Genomic DNA, 23,690 nt, shown 5'->3' with positions numbered 1-23,690 from the left:
TCAGGGGAGGTTCCCACGGACTGGAGATGTGGAAATGTATCCCCAATTCACAAAGGGGGATCGAAGGGTGACATGAGTAATTACAGGCCAGTTAGTTTAACTTCTGTTCCTGGTAAAATAATGGAGTCACTGGTTAAAGATGCATTGCAGGATCATCTAGACAAGACTGCAGCAATAATTCAGACACAGCATGGGTTTGTTAAGGGAAAGTCTTGTCTGACAAATTTGATAGGATATTATGATGTGGTTACAAAGGAACTGGATGCAAAAAATAATTTTGATATCATATATTTGGATTTCAGGAAAGCTTTTGACACTGTTGCACATGGAAGACTATTGTACAAATTGGAGTAGAATGGTATTAAGGGTAAGTTGCTACAATGGATAAAAGGATGGTTAAGTGGGAGAAGACAGAGGGTGGTAATCAATGGGTGCTGCTCTTCGTGGACTAATGTTATTAGTGGAGTCCCACAGGGTTCGGTGTTAGGTCCACTGTTGTTTTGTATATTTATCAATGATATTGATGAAGGTATATCAGGCTTAATGTCGAAGTTTGCAGATGATACAAAGGTTGGCAGGGTTGTAGTAGTAGTAGCAGTGGCATTTGATGCAAGAAAGCAAGTGTATGAGCTTATGCAGCATCAGCCAAAAAAAAAAAAAAAAATCACACCATTCCCTCCAAATGTCTGTCCAGTTCCTCCTTAAATTTATTCAACCTATCAACTTCCACAACGACAGATGGAAGTTTGTTCCAGCAATTAACCACCCACTGGCTAAAGGCAAATTTCCGCACATCTAATCTACATCTGTCTTTTCTTAATTTGAATTTATGCCCCCTTAGGTTCGTAATCTGAAGAAGTGGAAGGATCCCATCAGAATTCAGCGTGCTCAACCCATTCAAGGCCTTATACACCTCAATCAGATCACCGCGCAGGTGCCTAGTCTCCAGCCACTGCAATTTGCAGAACTTAAGCCTCTCTTGGTAAGAGGATCCCTTCATTCCCCCTCACCAATCTTGTTGCCCTTCTCTGTACACACTCAAGTAAATCTACATCCTTCCTAAAATGAGGCCTCCAGACTTGTACGCAGTACTCAAGGCGTAGCCATTGTTAATGACAGTAATGGCAGTGTGCTACTGCAACAGGATCTAGATAATTTGGGCAGATGGGCTAAGAAGTCAAGTTTAACCTTGACAAATGCAATGTACTGCATATGGGTAGAAGTAACCCCAGAGAAACGTACCAACTGTGTGGTACTACCCTTAAGGTGGTAGAAAATGAAAAAGACCTGGGAGTAATTGTGCAGTCAGATATGAAGTTTTCTGAGCAATGCAGACAGGCTGCCAGGGCAGGTAATGGGGTTTTGTCAATGATATATAGGAATTTTGCTAGCAGGGAAAAGGAGGTGATTATCCCTCTGTATAAGGCAATGGTCAGGCCACGCCTTGAGTATTGCGTACAGGTCTGGAGGCCTCATTTTAGGAAGGATGTAGATTTACTTGCGCGCATACAGAGAAGGGCAACAAGATTGGTGAGGGGAATGAAAGGATCCTCTTACCAAGAGAGGCTTAAGTTCTGCAAATTGCAGTGGCTGGAGACTAGGCACCTGTGCGGTGATCTGATTGAGGTATATAAGGCCTTGAATGGGTTGAGCACGCTGAATTCTGATGGGATCTTTCCACTTGTTCAGATTACGAACCTAAGGGGGCATAAATTCAAATTAAGAAAAGACAGATGTGGAATAGATGTGCGGAAATTTGCCTTTAGCCAGCGGGTGGTTAATTGCTGGAACAAACTTCCATCTGTCGTTGTGGAAGTTAATAGGTTGAATAAATTTAAGGAGGAACTGGACAGGCATTTGGAGGGAATGGTGTTTAATTTTTTTTTTTTTTTTTTTTTGGCTGATGCTGCATAAGCTCATACACTTGCTTTCTTGCATCACATGCTACTACTACTACTACTACTACCTCCTTTGTAACTTGGTTACAGATCAACTTGTATCTATCATAGGCTTCTGTGTCACATGTTAATTTATATGTATCCCATGCATTTTTCTTCTCTGTCATATGTCTCATTAGTTCATCTGACATCCATTTAACCCTAAACTTTGAACAATATTTCTTAGTTGGCATGTAAAGCCTAGTAGCTTCCAAGATAAGTTCTTTGAATGCTTCCCATTTTGAAATTTCTGTTGGGAACATCTTCAGTTGGTCCCACTGTATATAATTTAAATACTGTCTCAGACCATCGTAGTCAGTCGCCTTTAGGAAAGCAATAACCCTTCCCTTTACCCCTGATGGTAGTTACCTCTTTGAGTAAATCCCACTTCAGCACACTGTGATCACTGCCACCTAGTGGTTCCTTTATCTGCATATTCTTAATGCATGAAGAATCACTACTGATAATCAAATCAAGAGTATTACTCCCTCTAGTTGCCTCTCGAACATGCTGATGTAGAAAACAATCATCCAATAAATCCACAAAAGCCTTGCTAGTGTGTGAGTGACCAATCCACAAATTCCAGTTAATATCTGGGAAATTAAAATCCCCCATTATAAGACTCTCTGATGTACTGGCCCACTCTGTTTCCCTGTACAGTTTCTTATTATACTCATCAGAGTCATTAGGCCTATAGCACACTCCTACTCTCAATTTTGATCTCCCAATGCTTATGTCACACCAAACTGACTCGACACTGCGCTGTCCAGCGGTGTCGACTGGCTTCACTTCCTTGGATTTTATGTGTTTCTTAACTAATAGCATAACCCCCTCCTCCTTTCATATCCTGTCTATCCTTTCTGTAGACGTTGTACTCCCTAAATTCCAGTTCTGCATTCCTTATATCTGTGTGACACCACGTCTCTGATATCCCAACAATATCCGCCTTTGATGCTTTGAGCAATACCTCAAATTCATCAAATTTATTTACCAAACTGCTAGCATTGGTGTACACGCAAGTATACATGCACCTGTTTCTATTCTTAGCAACCCTAACACAACCCATGTGTTTACTTGTACCGCAGTGACTCCCGGCAGTCTCTGAAATATCCTGCATCTTGTTTTTCATTCTTCTGCTCATTCCAATAGAAGCAGTGCAAGAATCACTTTCACCTCTGCCAGTGGCTACTGTTAATCTATTAGTCTTTGTATCCCCCCAAGCTAGCAGTTTTCCGACACACCTAACACTGTCTCGATAGCATCAGCAAATATTCTTGCACTCTTTCTATTTAAGTGTATCCCATCCCTGTAGAAGCAGTCTCTCCTGTTAACAAGTACAGTCCAGGCTGAAAAAAATTCTACCCCTTGAACCTTGCACATTCTTTCCAGGGCCGAATTGATCGACAAGGCTCTCATCATATACTCACTCCTATCGTGTCTGGGCAGAATTGCAGACACTTTCAAATTCAACCCTAATTCACGGCTTTTTTTCAACAGTGACCTGTACTTGTTAAGTAATTCTGCCGGTTGAGTGCATAGCATCGACCAATATAGAAAATGTGTGAATTTGGGTGGGGGGGTGGAATTTAGTATTCTTCAAGTATGCTAAAAAACCTTTTTTGCCTCATTGCTTGTTTTTTTTATTGGAGAAGAATGTTGTAAAATATTATTTAAAGCTCTAATTCAGTGTAAAAATTTAGGTTTAATAAAATAATAGTATTAATTTTCTCTAGAGCTGTTAATTGAGAAGCAAAAGAAATTTGCCTTAACAGTTTCCCATTTTCATTTATCATAACTTGCCATTTATCCCAAAAACTTGATTAGTGAATTCTGTGTACCAACATACCTACTTCTGTGACTAAAAACCTACCTGCAAAAGGGTTAAAAAAAGTATGTAAATAGTGTATCCTAAAATTTCTATATATTTCTGTTTTCTGTTTCTGCATACAGTTGTACAGTATAATTTAGAGTGAAAAAATTCATCTTATTTTTCATATGCTTATCATGCAGTAAAATCATAGTAATACTTCTAGAAATGTCTGCATGCACAGTATGTTTGTATAACTTAAATGTCTCATTTTCAGGTGTGGTATATTTGATTATCAAATATAGTAAGGTGTTAATAGACATTTTTTTTTTTCTTACAGCTTAGAGACTGATTTTATTATACCAGAATTGCCAGAGGGTCAGAAACTAATCATGAATATCCTTACCACATGGGGTGATAAACATTATGTTGGTCTTAATGGAATAGAAATTTTTGGTCACACTGGAGAACCTGCACAAGTTTCCGAGGTAGATTTACATTGTTTTTCTATACAACACATAAGAATGAACCCTTGTAATGAAATATAATTCTTAAATGTCTTATCTTTGAACATGGTTTTTTATTTATTATTTTTTTTTTTCTGTATATTGTAATTTTTGGGAATACATGTGAAGGAATAGTGTTCCAGAGGACAGAAGTGGAAGAGATAAATGAAAAAGAGGAAAATTCGGTACTGGAGTTAAACTTTATATGGATGTTTGACTGGCTATGGCATGTGTTTGGACTGGTTTTGGAAGATAATGGGGGAATTATAGATGCCAATTCAAAAGAACAGTGCCTTGTGAAATATCTATAAAAAAGGCATACAGCAGAAACTGATTGTGTTTGAGAGTGTGGAGAGATTTGTATTGGATAGATCATTTCAGTAGAGATACTTCATGTATTAAGAATCTGCTGACATGGGATTTACTCAAAGAGGTAATTACCATCGTGGTAAAGGGAAGGGTTTTTGCTTTTGTAAAGGTGACTACGGTAGTCTGAGACAGTTTTTAAATTCTATACAGGGGGACCAACTGATGATGTTACCAATGGCAAATTCTAAATGGGAAGCATTCAAAGAATTAATCTTGGAAGCTGCTAGGCTTTTTGTACCAACTAAGAAATATTGTTCATGGTTTAAGCCTAAATGGATGTCAGATGAACTAATGAGACATGTGGCAGAGAAGAAAAATGCATGGGATACATATAAATTAACAGGTGACACAGAAGCCTATTGTAGATATAAGCTGCTCTGTAATCAATCACGCAGGTATGTTAGGCAGGCAAAGGCAGATTATGAGAAATCTTTGGCAAAGGATGCAAAGAAAAACAGCAAAGAGTTCTTTACTTATGTAAACTCTAGAAGGAAGGGGATGAATCAGATTGGTCCACTTTATATCAATGGTTCAACTGTTGATGATTCTGCTCAGGTAGCTAGCAAACTGAATGAGTATTTTGCATCTACATTTACACATGAGGAGTTATTCAGGGAGGGGGATGCCAGAGTTGTATTAAACTCTGGCAGTGAGCTAAATGATTTTGTAATAACTGAGAGCAAAGTGGAGCAGAAACTGTTGAAGATAAACATAAGAAAGGCACCTGGGGTGGATGAGATCTATCCAGTTATATTAAATGAGGCAGCAAAGGAAGTAAGCAAACCCTTAGCCTTAAATATGAGTGCTTCCTTGGACATAGGGGAAGTACCCATGGACTGGAGATGTGAAAATGTGACCCCAATTCACAAAGGAGGATCAAAGAGTGATGCAAATAATTATAGACCTCTTAGTTTCCCTGGAACTTCTGTTCCAGGGAAAATAATGGAGTCACTGGTTAAAGAAGTGATGCAGGATCACCTAGACAAGACAGTAATAGTTCAGACACATCATGTGTTTGTTAAGGGGAAGTCTTGTCTGACCAATTTGATTGGATACTATGATGTGGTCCCAAAGGAACTGGATGCAAAAAATAATTTTGATATCATATACTTGGATTTCAGGAAAGCTTTTGATACTGTTGCACGTGGAAGACTGCTGTACAAATTGGAGCAGTATGGCATTAAGAGCAAGTTGCTGCAATGGATAAATGATGGTTGTGTGGGAGGCGACAGACAGTAGTAATAAATGTACACAGCTCTACATGGACTAATGTTATTAGTGGAGTTCCCCAGGGTTCTGTGCTGGGCCCATTGTTGTTTTGTGTATTTATTAATGATATCGACGGAGGTATATCAGGCTTAATGTCCAAGTTTACAGATGATACAAAAGTTGGCAGGATTGTTAATGATTGTAAAGACAGTATGCTACTGCAACATAATTAGAAAAGTTAGGCAGATGGGCTGAGAAGTAGCAACTGAAGTTTAATATTGACAAATGTAAAGTATTACATATGGGTAGCAGTAACCCAAGAGAAATGTACCAACTCTGTGGTACTGTGCTCAGGAAGGTAGGGGAATGAAAAAGACCTGGTGATAATTGTGCAGTCAGATATGAAGTTCTCTGAGCAGTGCAGATGGGCTGCCAGAGCAGATCATGGAGTTTTGTTAATGATATATAGGAATTTTAATAGCAGAGACAAGGAGGTGATTATATCTTTGTATAAGGAAATGGTCAGGCCACACCTTGAGTACTGCGTACAGGTCTGGAGGCCTCATTTTAGGAAGGATGTAGAGTTGTTAGAATGAGTACAGAGAAGGGCAACAAGATTGGTGAGAGAAGCAAAGGGATTCTCTTACCATGAGAGGCTTATATTCTGTTAGTTGCAGCATCTGGAGACTAAGCACCTGTGAGGTGATCTGATCGAGGTATATAAGGCCTTGAGTGGTTTGAGCAAGCTGATGGGGATACTTCTGCTTGCTCAGATTAAGAACGTGAGTGGGCTTAGATTCAAATTGAGTTAAGGCAGTTGTAGAATAGATGTGCAGAAGTTTGCATTTAGCCAGCGGGTAGTTGATTGCCTGAACAGACTTCTATCTGTTGTTGTGGAAGTTGATAGGTTAAATAAATTTAAGGCTGAACTAGACAAACATTTGGAGTTACTGGATGGGTGAAATGGGAAGTTTTTTTTTTTGGGTGATGCTCGATAAGCTCAATTTCTTGCATCTTATGCCTCAACTAATGCTAATATATGGCACTAAAGCGAAAAAGATTTTGTGTACATGTCGACTGTGTTTGAGTAAATGTTTAACAACTCTGGTAGAAGTGGAGCTGAGAAAAGCCATATGAGTACTTTTCAGAATTATCAAATTGCAAAGCATAACAAGCGATCACTAGCACTGACTCATATCAAATTCCAGTTCATGATTCAAAAGGAGTTTTGAACTATAACTAATTATTGATTTCCCCAAGGAAAAGAATTACAAACTTCTTGTGACGCCAATCTGTTTTGAATAAAGCAATTTGCTTGTTTCTTTTAAATGTTATGTCAGTGTTTGAAAATTCAAACATAGTACTTTTATTCACATGCCTCCCATCCATATACTGAGATTATTATATCTAGAAATCATGTGGGGTTCCTATTAAAAATTGTCTTACATTTAGCATTGATAATGTCTCTGTTATGGTAAGCCTAAAAACTGGAGTAGACCTGAAAATTGAATAGTTACGTTTGGATTTCTACACATTGGCATAACTTTTAAAAGATTTTCCATACAAAGAAAGATAACATAGAGTTAGTTTGCTTGGCCTGTTTAAGATATCTGGATGTGTTGAAGAATGTTATGTGTGCACATTTTTTATACCAACATCTTTTAAATTTTCCACTTCCATTTTAGGAAATAGATTACCAAACTAAACAGAATTAGAAGGATGATTTTTGACTTTGTCATAGGCATTTTTATTGCCATGGTCATGGGAAGTTTAAAACAATAGAAGATTCCATTCTTTTGCTTATTTAGGAAGTATAGTATCACTGCACGATGTAGAAGTTCTTATTAAAAAGTTATGTTCTTGTAAATACTGAGGTACCACAAATTTCATCATTTTCATATTTGCAAATTTTTGCAGTATTACTTCTGGTAGTTTCAATGTGAGAATCTACCAGATGCTTTTATGAATTTTTGTTTAGAATATGTATAAAGGGTTGGGAACTGACAAGTGTATAACAAAGCTTGAAACATCACAAATTATCCCAAGTCAATTCTTGGCATTTTACCAATTTCCCATAGCAGTGTTGACTATGAGAGGATATTCAGTGAGGTAAAAAAATCAAAAATTCACCCCTGACATTCTCTTTCTGTTGAAACCGTGGAAATGCTCTTGACACTGAAGTTTAGACAACTAGACAATTTTTATAAACAAAACTTTGACTCGCCATTTCTGAAGAGGACAAAGTCTGCAACAGCATGTCTCCTGAAAGAGTCAAAATTGGTTGATAAATAACAGAACTCTACAGGCAGAAAAATTCTTGGTGGGTTAATATTTGAAAGTGTAGTATTGGTAACATTATTGCTTTTTAGTAGTAGATATGAGTAATAAAAATGCTTTTTAGTAGTGGATTTGAGTAGTTTTGTTTCCAACTAAAAAAAAAAATTACACCATTGTTTTGATCTGGGACTTTCTCTGTGAGTTTATTATACAATATATCTGATTTTTGAAACCATTATGATAGATTGCTTATGGTAGCAGTGTATTCCTTTAATTTCCCTATATGCAAATTCAGCAGATTACTGCAAATGGATAAGTGTATAGGCTGAAGATAAAACAAAGCAACTGATGATACAGTAATCTTTCTAAATAGCATTAGCATTATTAAAGGCACATGATGCAAGAAAGCAAGCTTATATAGCATCAGCCAAAAAAAAAATCCCTTCTCATTTTGCCCATTCACTTGCTCCAAATGTATGTCTAGTTCTGCTTGAATCTATTTAAACTATCAACTTTTACAATGACAGATGGAAGTTTGTTCCAGCAATCAACCACCCGCTGGCTAAAGACAAACCTCCACACATCTATCCTACAACTGTCTTTCCTCAATTAGAATTTATGTCCTCTCAGACCATTCAAGAGCATGCTCAAACCATTCAAGGCTTTATACACCTCAGTCAGATCACCTCGCAGGTGCCTAGTCTCCAGATACTGTAATTTGCAAAACTTAAGCCTTTCTTCATAAGAGCAACCCTTTGTTCCATTCACTAATAGTAGTAGTAGTAGTGGCATGTGATGCAAGAAAGCAAATGTATGAGCTTATGCAGCATCAGCCAAAAAAAAAAAAAAAAAAAAATCACATCATTCCCTCCAAATGCCTGTCCAGTTCCTCCTTAAATTTATTCAACCTATCAACTTCCACAACGACAGATGGAAGTTTGTTACAGCAATTAACCACCCGCTGGCTAAAGGCAAATTTCCGCACATCTATTCTACATCTGTCCTTTCGTAATTTGAATTTATGCCCCCATAGGTTCGTAATCTGAACAAGTGGAAGGATCCCATCAGAATTCAGCGTGCTGAACCCATTCAAGGCCTTATACACATCAATCAGATCACTGCGCAGGTGCCTAGTCTCCAGCCACTGCAATTTGCAGAACTTAAAACTCTCTTCATAAGAGGATCCCTTCATTCCCCTCACCAATCTTGTTGCCCTTCTCTGTACACGCTCAAGTAAAAGTAAATCTACATCCTTCCTAAAATGAGGCCTCCAGACCTTTACGCAGTACTCAAGGCGTAGCCTGACCATTGCCTTATACAGAGGGATAATCACCTCCTTTTCCCTGCTAGCAAAATTCCTATATATCATTGACAAAACCCCATGACCTGCCCTCGCAGCCTGTCTGCATTGCTCAGAAAACTTCATATCTGCCTGCACAATTACTCCCAGGTCTTTTTCATTTTCTACCACCTTAAGTGTAGTACCACACAGTTGGTACGTTTCTCTGGGGTTATTTCTACCCATATGCAGTACTTTGCATTTGTCAAGGTTAAACTTCAGTTGCCACTTCTTAGCCCATATGCCCAAATTATCTAGATCCTGTTGCAGTAGCACACTGCCGTTACTGTCATTAACAACCCTGCCAACCTTTGTGTCATCTGCAAACTTCGACATTAAGCCTGATATACCTTCATCAATATCATTGATAAATATACAAAACAACAGTGGACCTAACACCGAACCCTGTGGGACTCCACTAATAACATTAGTCCAAGAAGAGCAGCACCCATTGATTACCACCCTCTGTCTTCTAGCACTTAACCATCCTTTTATCCATTGTAGCAACTTACCCTTAATACCATTCTGCTCCAATTTGTACAATAGTCTTCCATGCGCAACAGTGTCAAAAGCTTTCCTTAAATCCAAATATATAATATCAAAATTATTTTTTGCATCCATTTCCTTTGTAACCACATCATAATATCCTATCAAATTTGTCAGACAAGACTTTCCCTTAACAAACCCATGCTGTGTCTGAATTATTGCTGCAGTCCTGTCTAGATGATCCTGCAATGCATCTTTAACCAGCGACTCCATTATTTTACCCATAACAGAAGTTAAACTAACTGGTCTGTAATTACTCCTGTCACCCTTCGATCCCCCTTTGTGAATTGGGGATACATTTGCACATCTCCAGTCCGTGGGAACCTCCCCTGAGTCCAAGGATGCTCTCATAATTATGGCTAAGGGTTTGCTTAGTTGCTTTGCCACCTCCTTTAATATAACTGGATAGATCCTATCCACCCCAGGTGCTTTTCTTACGTTTAACTTCAACAATTTCTCTTCCACTTTGCTCTCAGTTATTACAAAATCATTAAGTATCCTGCTACAATTTGATAACCTTCTGCCATTTTCAAACCTTAATAATTCCTCACGTGTGAATGTAGATGCAAAATACTCATTCAGTTTGTTTGCTATCTGAGCAGGATCATCAACAGTCGAACCATCGATGTCAAGTGGACCAATCAGATTCATTCCCTTCCTTTTAGAGTTTATATAAGGTAAAGAAATCCTTGCTGTTTTTCTTGGCATCTTTTGCCAAGGATTTCTCCTAATCTGCCTTGGCCTGCTGAACCTCCTTTGTGACAGATTAACTTATATCTGCCATAGGCTTCTGAGTCGCTTGATAATTTATATGCATCCCATGCATTTTTCTTCTCTATTACGAGTCTCATTAGTTCATTTGACAACCATTTAGGCCTAAACCTTGAACAATATTTCTTAATAGGTATGAAACTTTTAGTAGCTTCCACGATTAATTCCTTGAATGCTTCCCACTTAGAATTTACTGTTGGTAACATCGTCAGTTGATCCCACTGTACAGATTTTAAAAACTGTCGGGAACCACTGTACTCGCCTTTACGGAAGCAAAAACCCTTTCCTTTACCCCTGATGGTAATTAAATCTTTAAGTAAATCCCACGTCAGTACACTGTGATCACTGCCACCTAGTGGTTCTTTTATCTGCAAATTCCTAATACATGAATGATCACTGCTGATAACCAGATCAAGAGTATTACTTTCTCTGGTTGCCTCTCTAACATGCTGCTGCAGAAAACAATCATCCAATAAATCCAAAAAAGTCTGACTAGTGTGTGAGTGCCCAACCCAGAAGTTCCAGTCAATATCTGGGAAGTTAAAATCCCCCATTATAAGACATTCCGATATACTAGCCTACAGGAGTTACAGCTGTATTTTTGCAGCTGTAACTCCTACTCTTATTTTTGCTTTCGCAGTGCTTATGTCACACCAAACTGACTCAACAGTGCACTGTTCATCTATATCAACTGGATGCACTTCTTTTGATTTTATGTTTTTCTTTATTAACAGCATAACACCTCCTCCCTTCCTATCCTGTCTATCCTTTCTGTACACATTGTACTCCCCAAATTCCAGTTCGGCATTCCTTATATCTGTGTGACACCACGTCTCCGATATCCCAACAATATCCGCCTTTGATGTCTTGACCAACACTTCAAATTCATCAAATTTATTTACTATACTTCTAGCATTGGTATACATGCACCTATTCTTATTCTTAGTTACTCTAACACATCCCATATACCCACCTGTTTCACGATTACTGCCATCCGTCCCTGAAACCCCCAACACCCCTCGCTCCAGGTCGCTACTTATTCTAATAGAAGTTGTGCAAGAATCACCTTCACCTCTCCTGCGGCTACTGTTAAACTATTAGTCCTTGTATCCCCCCAAGCTATCAGTTTTCCGACCCACCCAACACTGCCTCAATAGCATCAGCAAATATTCTTGCACCCTTTCTATTTAAGTGTATCCCATCCCTGTAGAAGCAGTCTCTCCTGTTAACAAGTACAGTCCAGGCTGAAAAAAATTCTATCCCTTGAGCCTTGCACAATCTTTCCAGGGCCGAATTGATCGACAAGGCTCTCATCATATACTCCCTCCTATCGTGTCTGGGCAGAATTGCAGACACTTTCAAATTCAACCCTAATTCACGGCTTTTTTTCATCAGTGACCTGTACTTGTTAAGTAATTCTGCCGGTCTCCTACTCTTAATATCATTAGTGCCAACGTGTACAACTATATCACCTTTTGTGCCCCTAATAGATGATATCTGCTCTACAACGTCATCAACCTTTGCCCCTGGCAGACATACCCTGGTCCTGTTCCACCTATCCTTTTTACAAAGGATGTTTCCCGTTTCCCTGACAATAGAGTCGCCAACAACTACTAGTTCCTGTGGGACCAGCGCATTCTGCCTTGGGGGTTGCCGCTGTGTTGCGTGATGACCAAGCAAGCTCTGGCGTTGATGTGGGCAGCTGAGAGCCTGATGGGCCCCTCAATTTAGATCTTTCGAGGGCATCCACCCTGTCCTTCAAACTCTCATATAGGCCCATAACAACACTGAGTTGTCGCCTGATTTCCTTACACTCCTTAAATCGCGCACACACAAAGACATCCCCCATGGCAATATCATGTTCCGTTCCAGATAGTTCGGCAAACATTTTGCAAGCTGCACATTTTTTTAGCCTGTGATGCGTTGGAGAATCGCCCCCCTCAGTTCTCCCCCGAGTCACAGCACTCCTGCCACTTAGTGCCCGTAGTTGTAATCTTGTTGTCCTTCTCTGTACTCGTTCCAACAGCTCTACATCCTTCTTAAAATGAGGCCTTCAGACCTGTATGGAGGTCTGGAGGCCTCATAATGTAAAATTTTGCTTTTAAAAACCTTTGTATATTTTTAATTAATGGAAACTAGAAGTTAAAAAGGTACCTGATGGTTGATCACATGATACATTGACTGCAAAAATAAGATATTCATAATAACAGCAGCTATTTTTTTTTTTTTTTTTTTTTTAATTGGAAAACAACTTTGCTGTTTGTAAAATAGCTGTTTTTAAATATTATTTGTATTTTTCTATCATGTATTCCTATTCGTATTTTTTTACAAATCACTTAAGTTAATGTCATGAGTTGTATTATTGATTGTATTAAGTTAGGATTAAATTCTGGGAATTTGTTAACTAAATTTTCACATGTTGGCAACACTGCCTTCAGTCATTTGTTTCTTGACCTTGAGAGTGTCATGCAGCAGTGTTTATCAGTGTAGCTCAGTTTATTTTTGAGGTTATTGTGTCAGACGTGTGCCAAAAAGTGTGTAAAATGCCTTCATGCAAGTGTTTATACAATCTGAATTTATTTTGTTATTTTTGTTGAAGTTATGTAGTCCTCAAGCAAAGACAAGTATTTCAGAATTTGTATAAAATGCATATTGTGCTTATTTTGGAGTGTTCCCCTGATTTTGCAGGAGCCTACAAACTGCTGTGATGACTGTTACTTTTGCTTAGTTAATGTACAAGGATACAATGCAATGAGTAAGAAGGGCATTGTGTATTGTAATATTTCATCTGCCATTAGACTAGTCCCACATGGAGCTTACCTGCCAATTCCATGTCCTCCACTTATATTTGAGAATGTAGCAGCAGAGAGTGCTGAAAGTGAAGCTTTTGAAGATAAAACCAAAGTATACATGCCTTGAGACATTGAGTCCAGCCTTCAAATGTTTTCACAGCATGAACTCGATGATTTGCTGAGAGATTTTAAATTTACCAAAGGAATCTGCAGAACTCCTTGGTTCTAGACTTAAGTGAAAAGATTTAGTACATGGGATGTTTTTCTCATGGTACATACACAGAACAAGAACTAGTCCCCTACTTTTCTCAGAATGATTCTGATTTTTTAACAGTAATATAAATGACTTAATGAACTGTTTTTGATTGTATGTTTGAGCTGTTTAGATTGGTTACAATCCTACACAGTGAAGGCTTTTTATTGATTCATCACAGAGGGGGGCTTAAAGTGTATTGCTCCACAGTGGAAATAAATATGGGTCAATTCTAGTAGCTCTCACTCCATGCATTTGAAAGAAACATATAAGAACTTGAACAAGTTGTTGGCAAATATTAGGGTGTGAAGAACATGGTTGGTTGGTCTGTGCTGACTTTAAAGTGATTGGATAGCAATCTGGCTACACAGAAATGCCTTGCTTTTTGTGAGAGTGAGACAGTCAGGTGAGGGGTAAGTACTGGGATGTCAAGTTCTGGCCAAAGAGGGGGAGTTCGTTGCCTGGATCAAAGAACATTCATAAACCATTAGTAGGTGCCAAACTATCCTCCTTCCACCCTTGCATATCAAACTGGGTTTGATGAAACAGTTTGTGGAAGCTTTACTTTAGGATGGTCCCTGCTTCAGCTACTTTTGTATTAAATTTCCATTGATCACCCAAGAAAAGCTAAAACAAGGTATTTTTGTTGGGCCTCAAACCTCAAATTTGCAAACTGAGGAGAGACAGAGATTTTGATGGAACTGTGAATAAAAGAGAAAAACAGGCATGAATTTAGTCTGTTGTTGAGAACTTTTTAGGGAACAACAAGGAGCCAGACTACAAGAATATAGTTGAAAATATTTTGCAAACTTCAAGAAACTGGACTACAACATGAGTGTCAAGATACATTTTTTATGCTCCTACTTCGACTACTTAAATCTAGGAAGTGTTAATGAAAAAAAGGATGAGAGGTTTCACCAAGACTTGAAAGACAATGGAGATGAGGTAGAGGGAGGAGGTTAAATATCAACATGTTGGCTGACTATTGCTGGATGATGAAGGGGGACTGTAAAGTAGAAGGATCTGCAAGAAAATGAAAGAAACAAAAATTTGACTCATCATAGATCAGTTTTTAAAATGAGAGGCGAGTGTTTAGTGCACTTTGTATGCCCTTTTTAATAGTATTTTGCAATATGTATTCATATATAAAAAGTCTGATAAAAGTAGCATTTGTTATAATTTCAGTGCACAAATTCTGCCAAAAATTTGTGAAAGATCAAATTTTCTTTAAGGATTTTTGTTGACATGATGGAAACGAATGGAACTATTTTTGAAATCAGTATTAGAAAATGATTCAGAAACACCCTTTTATGGAAAAACATCAGTGAATTTTTTTTCAAAATGGAGAGTAGTGTTATTTTATGTGTTATCCTCATCTAGAACTTCGATGTTTGTAACAAACTATGATTAAATAAATCCCATTAATTTTTTACATCATCAGCAATTATATAAGCTGTTTAAAATTAAATATATTCATAATAATAATAATTTAAAATAATAATAAAAAAAAATAAAGTTAGAACTATAAAAATAAATGCATAAAATGTTTCATGGCAAAATTTAAACAGTTACCTATTATCACTCTAAAATAAAATACAGTCTGTCCTCGTATAGCACGATAGTTGTGTTCCTAGAAACCCTCGTGCAATGCAAAATCGTGCAATATAAACAACAGGCCCTATGGGAAAAGTGGGGTTAGGTGCCGACCACCCAAGATTGAACACACATTTGGAACCAAAACATTACCAAACACAATAAATAATCGGGTAATTTTAATCGATTAAAATACATAATAAAAAATAATATAATATTTTTATTATAATATAATAAATAATAAAAAACATTTATTTTTTTATTATTTATTATATTATAATAAAGTATTTTTAGTATTTTTTAATACTAAAAAAGTATTTTTACGAATAAAATACGTATTTTATTCGTAAAAAATTTATTATATTAAATAAAATAGTCGTAATAAAATGCTTACGTATTTTATTACGACTATTACGTAATAAAATATTGCTAATGCTTTTGCTTCTATCGTAAGCAAACTTGTTTTTTGTTTGATTTTCTATCCAAACAGATAGAAAATCGAAAAACAGATAGAAAAGACAGCCGTTCCATCTCTTCCAATTCTTGTGTCTTAATCTAATGGATTTTAATTACACTTTGAGTTGTTCCTGCTATGAAAGTTGTTTTTATTTTCTCCGCATTCTTTGTAATTTTCGGCGTTGTCTCATTTAGGTCTGTAGCACGTGCAATATCACATGGTCTTTCATTTTGCTCAAAGCGTTTCACAATTTCATATTTTTTTCTCTATCGACAGAGGCGGACTGGCCATAAGCTTTACCGGGGAAACCCCGGTGGGCCGGAGGCCGGTGTGATTTTGGCCATAAACCGTAGTATGAGGCCACTATAAATTTTCCCGGGTAAGAATTTTTGACCCAGTCCGCCTCTGTTTATCGATATTGCTTTTTTTTTTTTCTCTCTGAATCTGCAGTGTCTTCGCCAGGACGTTTCCTTTTCCCACCTTTTAAGTATTTTACTCATTTTTGAAGCACAATTACAAAACGAGGAGGCACCCTTAATACACATAAACAAAGCTGCGCGCGTGTAGCAACTGAATAAACAACACCGTAAAGGCCGAGATACACTATTAACACCTCACATTTTACTAAAGCACATTTCTGGGGGTTACTACCATAAAACAATTTCCAGTTGCGTTTCTGCTAGTGGAATCTGTTATAAACTGGTCGTAAACTCGATCTAATTGCAATTGCAAATTATCGATAGCTGGAATTGTGTGGGTTTTTACGTTATTATGATGAAATGTGTTTCCCCTTCACTGATATAAAACACATAAATACATTTTCAGAATCTTCTTCATTCCTATCGTGTTGCGTTCAGTTGGGGTGATTCCGCGTTCGACTGCCATTTCTTGTAAACACGAAGGCGAATCGTGCATTAGCGAATTCGGTTCGTGTTATATAAAGATATCGTTCCCCTATTTATAAATCGTGTATGATCGAATTCGTGTAATGTAAACACGTGTTATACGAGGACCGACTGTATCATCTTTATTATTGCAAAATTTTTTTTTAATGAAATATGTTTTTTTTTTTTTTTTTAAGTTGCAGCAACAAAAACACCATCATATTATTTGATATTGTTACTGCTTTGTTGAACGTCCCAAAAGTTATTCAAGATTTCACTATGGTGAGGCACACATGGCTTGCAATGAATGGGTTGGTTTTAGTGCTAGGGATAGTTATCTGCTGCTAGTTTTATCAATTTTTCAGTTTTCTAGTAAGTAAACTGGCAATACAGTATATTTTACTGTCATTTTTCATGTTCTTTTTTTTTTGGTAATATTTGATTGTTATCCCAAAAATTTTAAAATATCAAATGGAAATAGTTATAAAAATACTATTTTATCAAGTTAATTTGATATACTGTATTTTAATAAATTTTTGATAATTTTTTATTAAATAGCTGTTCTTGCATATATAATTCTTTTGCTTTTTTGTTTCATAGATCAGAGCTGATCCAGAAGACATAAATGTTCTCTCAGAATATAAAAATGATCCTCGTGTGATAGGCAATTTAATAGATGGAGTTTATCGTACTCATGACGACATGCATTTATGGCTTGCTCCATTTACTCCAGGTAGTAATCATTACATATACATAACATTCAAATATCGTTTGAGGATAGCCATGATTAGAATATGGGTAAGTCACAGTTTATTCAAAATTATCAATTATAGGAATCCCATCTGTATTTTAAATTACAAAAATACAGAAAATTATAATTGTTGAAGCCTTTTCATATGGATAATTAAAATTCCTCCTTACTTTCCTTTCCCACTAAATTGCAGCTAGTTAATTTTCCTGCAATTCTCAATTGAGACAATTGATCAGTTACAGACATATGGACTGATAAATTATCAGAAGTATGGACTCTTATTGATAAGGAGATATGTCGAAGAGCAGAACAAGGAAGAATGTTTTATTAAGATGGTTTGGAAATGTAAAGAGAATGGTGGATAGCAGACTGCCAAAGAGGATGTTAGAAATGGAGATGAAGGGTAAAAGACCAAGAGGAAGGCTGAGAAGAAGGAGGTGAGAGGAGCTGGAAAGAGGAATGGTGGGAAGATAGAGTTAAATGGAGAAGATTGGTTTCCTCATCAATCGAGCAAGAAGCTGGAATGATATTGGATAAGCATGTAATACTTATTCTGTTGTCGATAATGGATATGTAAGTAAATAAGTAGTATTGACCCTGAAATAAGCCTAATCAGTAACCTTGATCTCAGTGTAGATATGGTCACACTACAGAGAATGCAGTCAGGTCCATTTAAGAAAAATATGTTCATATAAAACTGAATTATATTTTCTGAAAATTTAACTTTGTTTTATTAATAAAACAGAGTATAAAGGTCCTTTAGTCTCTGTTCGGTAGTTTCTCAGTTGATCTAATGTTCTCAACTAGGGATTATTATTGTTGTTGCACTTATATTATTTCTCCCTGATTGGGGGTTCCACCTCTTGACAGGTATTGCTACCAAATACACAGGGTGGTTGTTATGTCTGGTGTTACTGTTGGTCAAGGAACTCTCTGACTAACCTACTGATGTTGAGAATTGCAACTTTCTGGAGTTCCTTGTAGGTGTTCTCTGGGAGACCTATTGCTGCTAGGCTGTTATGTAGGGTCTTTGGCAGCATACCAGTGGTTGACACAATGATAGGGATGTTCCTTATTTGTTGCATATGCCACATCTCTTTGATCTTAGGTTTGTGTACTTCCTGATTTTTTCTTCAGAATTACAGAGTTTTCTGGAGGTTGACAGCACTGCTATGTCAATTAAATAGATTATTATTATTATTATTATTATATGAATCTTAAATTAGAATACAATTATATTGAGATTTCACCTTCTTTCACCATAATTCAAATGGTTAAGCAACAAATTTTAGAACAGGTTATATCTCTTAACTTTTTTTTTTTTATATACAGATTGTTAATACCTAACCAGCAAATATAACATACTTCCTTTTTTCCCTAATCATGACTTTAATTGAGTCATAATTTTGCAGGTTGATTCCATTAAGATAAACTACAATTGAAAAAACACTTATTCCTTGATATTTACCTGTGTGAAGAGTACCTGTATGCGAACAAAGAATTAGTATAAGTCCCAGAACATTATGCTCTTCATACAAGTAAATATTGTGGAGTAATGGTGTTTTTTAATTGTACTTATATCTTAATACTTCACTTAATATTCTAACCTTCTAACCAGGGAATATAACATACTTCACTTTGTTTATACTGACATGATGAGTATTGATTTCATTGCCAAGGACTTTCTTTTTTGTTTTAGACTATATTCATTTGGCATTACATTTCAGCATATCTGAGATTCAAAAGCTTTTTCCACACGTTTGTTTGTTAGTTATTTGGTTTTTAGGAGCATTAGCAACTAAGGCCATATTGCTCCGGGGATATGCGGTGGTCATTCAATGACTTTTCCGCTTCCTCCGTATTTGGTGGTCACGGGCTCGAACCCCGGTCTAATCAAGAAGCATGTGCTATGCACTGCTGCTCCTGCCCACCTAGCTACGGAGGCGCCTTTCCACATATTGGTTTGCCACAGATAGACTTCTTGGCAAAAATTACTTTCATTCTGAAATTTCTGAAAACTTGTGTTAGAATTGTTACAGATTTTTCTGTTGCACCTCCCTCAAATTTTCAATCAATTTGTGATTCAGATTATTAGTATTATATTTAAATTCATATTAGTGGTGGCAAATTATGCAAGGAAGCAAACTTACATGCTGCATCAGAAAAAAAAAAAAAAACCCACTATCCATCCATCTCCTCTAATAATTCGCCTAATTCTTTAAATTTATTCAATCTACTCACTTCTACAGTACCAGTTGGAACCTCTTTTCCAGCAATCAGCTATCCTTGGGCTGAAAGCAAATTTCTGCACATCTGTCTTGCAACCATCCTTAATTTAAATTAATACTCCCTTACACGTATTGTCTTAGCAAGAGTAAAGATACCATCAACATTAGCTTACTCAATCCATTCAAGCCTTAAACACCTCGGTCAGTCTCCTTGCAAAAGCTTAGTTTCCAGACAGCAGTTTGCAGAACTAAAGTCTTTCTTGGTAAGAATACACTTTTATTCCCATCATGAATCTTATTGCTCTTCTTTGCACCTATTCCAACAGATCCACATTCTTCCTAAAATTTTTCTACCAGACCTGTATGCAGTACTGATGTGACCTAACCATTGCTTTATACAATGAGATAATCACCTCCTTATCCCTGCTGGAAAATTTCCTATATATCATTGACAAAACTCCACGAGCTTTCCTAGCAGCCCAACAAGGCAGTTATCGTGTATTTCCATAAACACTATATCTAAGGAATCAAGGCTGTCAACCATATCTAATTTATGTTGGGATGAAGAGCTGGTCTTTTCTTTTTTTAGTGCACATATGGTAAAGTAAGTTGAATGTAACATATAAGGGATTTAGTAGTTTCAATAAACGAATGTATATCTGTTTATCTTTGGCAGCAAAATTACTAAAATAAATGTAACATAATTTATCTTACACACACACCGATGAGCCAAAACATTATGACCAGCGAGTCATTATGCAAATAGAAGCAACTGCAGGTGAAAAGCGTGCGCAGTTCGGGACACAGTTTAAAAAACAGCTGATACTGAGCTCCATTAATCAGCATTACTCTTGTTCTTCAGATGGGAAAGGCAGCAGACTTAAGCGAGTTTGACAAAGTCCAAATTGTAATGACCAGACGACTGGGTCAGAGCATATCTGAAATGGCACAGCTAGTGGGGTGCTCATGGTCAGCCGTGGTTAGTACCTACCGGAAGTGGTCCGAGGAGGAAAAATCCACGAACCACTGGCGAAGTGTTGGATGACCACGGCTCATCGATGCTTGAGGTGAGCAAAAGCTCTCCTGGATGGTACGTGGCAACAGAAGGGCGACTGTGGCGCAACTCACTGGTAATTTGAATGTAGGTGATGGGAGTAATGCGTCACAACACACAGTACATCGAACCCTGCTGAAAATGGGGCTCTGCATATCCACAGGCCGCTCCGAGTGCCCCATGCTAACCACGGTTCACTGGCGACAGCGCCTATAATGGGCACACAAGCATTGAAACTGGAACTTGAGTGATTGGAAGAAGGTCATCTGGTCCAATGAATCACGTTTCTTGTTGCACCATGTGGATGGCCAGGTGTGTGTGTGTCGTTTACCTGGGGAAGTGATGGTGCCTGGATGCACAGTGGGACGAAAACAAGCTGCTGGTGGTGGTGGTGGTGGTGTCATGCTTTGGGTGATGTTTGCTGGGATACCCTGGATTCAGTCATCCATGTGCCGGGCACTCTGATGTCTACCACCTACCTAAACATCATTGCTGACCAGGTACACCCTTTCATGGCAACGGTCTTTGCCTCTGGCGGTGCCGTCTTTCAGCAGGATAATGCTCCATGCCACACCTCCCAGATTGTTCGAGGCTGGTTCACAGAACATGAGGAAGACTTCCAGGTATTGCCTTGGCCTCCAAATTCCCCAGACATCAATCCCATCGAGCATCTGTGGTTTGTGTTGGAAGAGCAACTTCAATCTGCGGCATCTCAACCACGGACCTTACAGGAGTTAAAGGATCTGCTGGTTATGTGTTGGTACCAGATACCACAAGACACATTTAGAAATCTTGTAGCATCCATGCCTTGCCAGGTAAGAGCTGTTTTGGCTGCACGTGGAGGACCAACAGCATATTAGGTAGGTGGTCATAATGTTTTGGCAGATACATATATGTGTGTGTGTGTGTGTACTGAAGAAGAAAAAAAAATCTTTTCAAAGTGTATGCAGTCACTAATGTAGTAATATGAACAGTACTGTCCAGAATAAATCATTTTCTGAACATATAATATATGAAGGGCATAATACTTCTTATTCAGGAGAAGAAATATTTTAAGAGAAAATGCAATTTTACTGGAGAAAAGAGGAAATTACAAAAGATCTTGTAACTTTGTCTTGTTTTCAGTGGGAGATTGCTTAAGATTTTTGGAGCTGCTTGGTCCCCTTCTTCTGAGGCTTGGGGAAAAGCCTTTCAGCTGTAGTTGTTTTGTTCTGTTCTAAGATAATGGAATGGGATAATGGAATCTCATCTGTTAGTGAATGTCCTCGATTAGCAACTTTATGTTTGAGTGATGAATAATTGAAACAGTATGTCTTCATGATGCCTTCAAGTTTTTAATGAATGACAGATTTATGTTTTTAAGGTTGACCTGTTGATAATAATGTAGTTTCTGAAAATGAGTGTTTGCCCAAGTTTGTCATTGACCCAGTGAGAGAACAAAGTATTTCCCAGCCAGCAAGACAGAATTAAAATGCAATTGTAATGTTAATTTTTTTGATTTATTTTAACTACTACATTGCAATAAATTATTGTACCACCTGTGTGGTGGTAAAATATACAACTTAAAACAAAAAAACTTAGAAAATAACTGATTTCAAACTGTATCAGACAGTGATCATATTTAGTTACTAGATCAAGCATAGTGTGTTTAATCATAGTGCATTTGCATTATAATGCACCAAAACTAGCATGGATGAGACATGATAATTTTAGACTACTTGTAAGATTAAAATAAATAGAATCATTCATATTGCTCTTTAATGATGTATGTACATTGTATTCCATGAACAGAAACGTCATTTAAACCAGAAGCCGTTTTTTGAGTCTGTTTCCAGGACTTTTCCCTAATTTTTTATTTTTATTTATTTATTATTATTTTTTTTTTTTTTTTTTGGCTGGTGCAGCTTTAAGCCTTAGGCTTCCCTGCACCATATGGCCATTACTAGTACTAGACTCCACATTCCATTTCTAGTTCAAGTTAAACATTGGTTAGTATTTAGTACAGGTTTTGCACTGATTGCAGGTATTAAAAGTTATTTTGGAACTAAATGGGACAGAATATTCCTACCTTTCAGGGTGATAGTTCACACATAGTTTAACTGCTGGTCTGGACAAAACTTGAGCACCTGAACAGTATTTATGGAAATTCCCCTCCAGTTTAGCATTAGTAAAGGCACATGATGCAAGACAGCAAGCTTATATAGCATCAGCAAAATAAAAAAAAAAAAAAACTTCTAATTTCACATCCACTGGCTCCAAATATTTGTTTAGTTCTGCCTTGAATCTATTTAAGCTATCAACTTCTACAACAACAGATGGAAGTTTGTTCCAGCTATCAACCACCCACTGGCTAAAGGCAAACTTCCACACCCACAACTGTCTTTCCTCAATTTGAATTTATGCCCTCTCAGGCGATTATTCTGAGCAAGTTGTTGTTATTTGGTTTTTAGGAGCATTAGCAACTAAGGCCATATTGCTCTGGGATATACGGTGGTCATTCACTGACCTTTCCGCATCCTCCATATTTGGTGGTGACGGGCTCGAACCCTGGACTAATCAAGAAGCGTGTGCTACGCACTGCTGCTCCTTCCCACCTGGCTACGGAAGCAAGAGGAAGAATCCCATCAGCATTGAAGCATGCTCAAACCATTCAAGGCTTTATACACCTCAATCAGATCACCTTGCAGGTGCCTAGTCTCCAGACACTATAATTTGCAAAACTTAAGCCTTCCTTTGTAAGAGCAACCTTTGTTCCATTCACTAATCTTGTTGCCCTTCTCTGCACTTGCTCCAGCAGCTCTACATCCTTCCTAAAATGAGGCCTCCAGACCTGTATACAGTACTCAAGGATATGGCCTGACCGTTGTCTTATACAAGGGAATAATCACCTCCTTATCCCTGCTAGAAAAATTCCTGT

The 23,690-nt window shown here is 37.5% G+C and overlaps 1 protein-coding gene across 3 annotated transcripts in view; it reads left to right on the top strand.

Moving 5' to 3' along the window:
• The window catches only part of LOC150086434 (katanin-interacting protein-like), a 351,533-nt gene that overhangs the window by 211,700 nt on the left and 116,143 nt on the right, over positions 1-23,690 (top strand). For all 3 annotated transcript variants that reach the window (XM_090372573.1, XM_090372572.1, XM_090372571.1), the window contains 2 exons: positions 4,085-4,232; positions 17,341-17,538. In XM_090372573.1, coding sequence (XP_090228699.1) covers positions 4,085-4,232; positions 17,341-17,538 — 346 coding nt within the window. The remainder of the gene's footprint in view (positions 1-4,084; positions 4,233-17,340; positions 17,539-23,690) is intronic.

The sequence above is a fragment of the Mastigoproctus giganteus genome, chromosome 4 (assembly GCF_048544385.1).
Source record: "Mastigoproctus giganteus isolate SK-2022 chromosome 4, ASM4854438v1, whole genome shotgun sequence".
NCBI lineage: Eukaryota > Metazoa > Arthropoda > Arachnida > Uropygi > Thelyphonidae > Mastigoproctus > Mastigoproctus giganteus.
The sequence above is the reverse complement of the archived record's forward strand: the minus strand, read 5'-3'. Positions and strand labels throughout refer to the sequence as shown.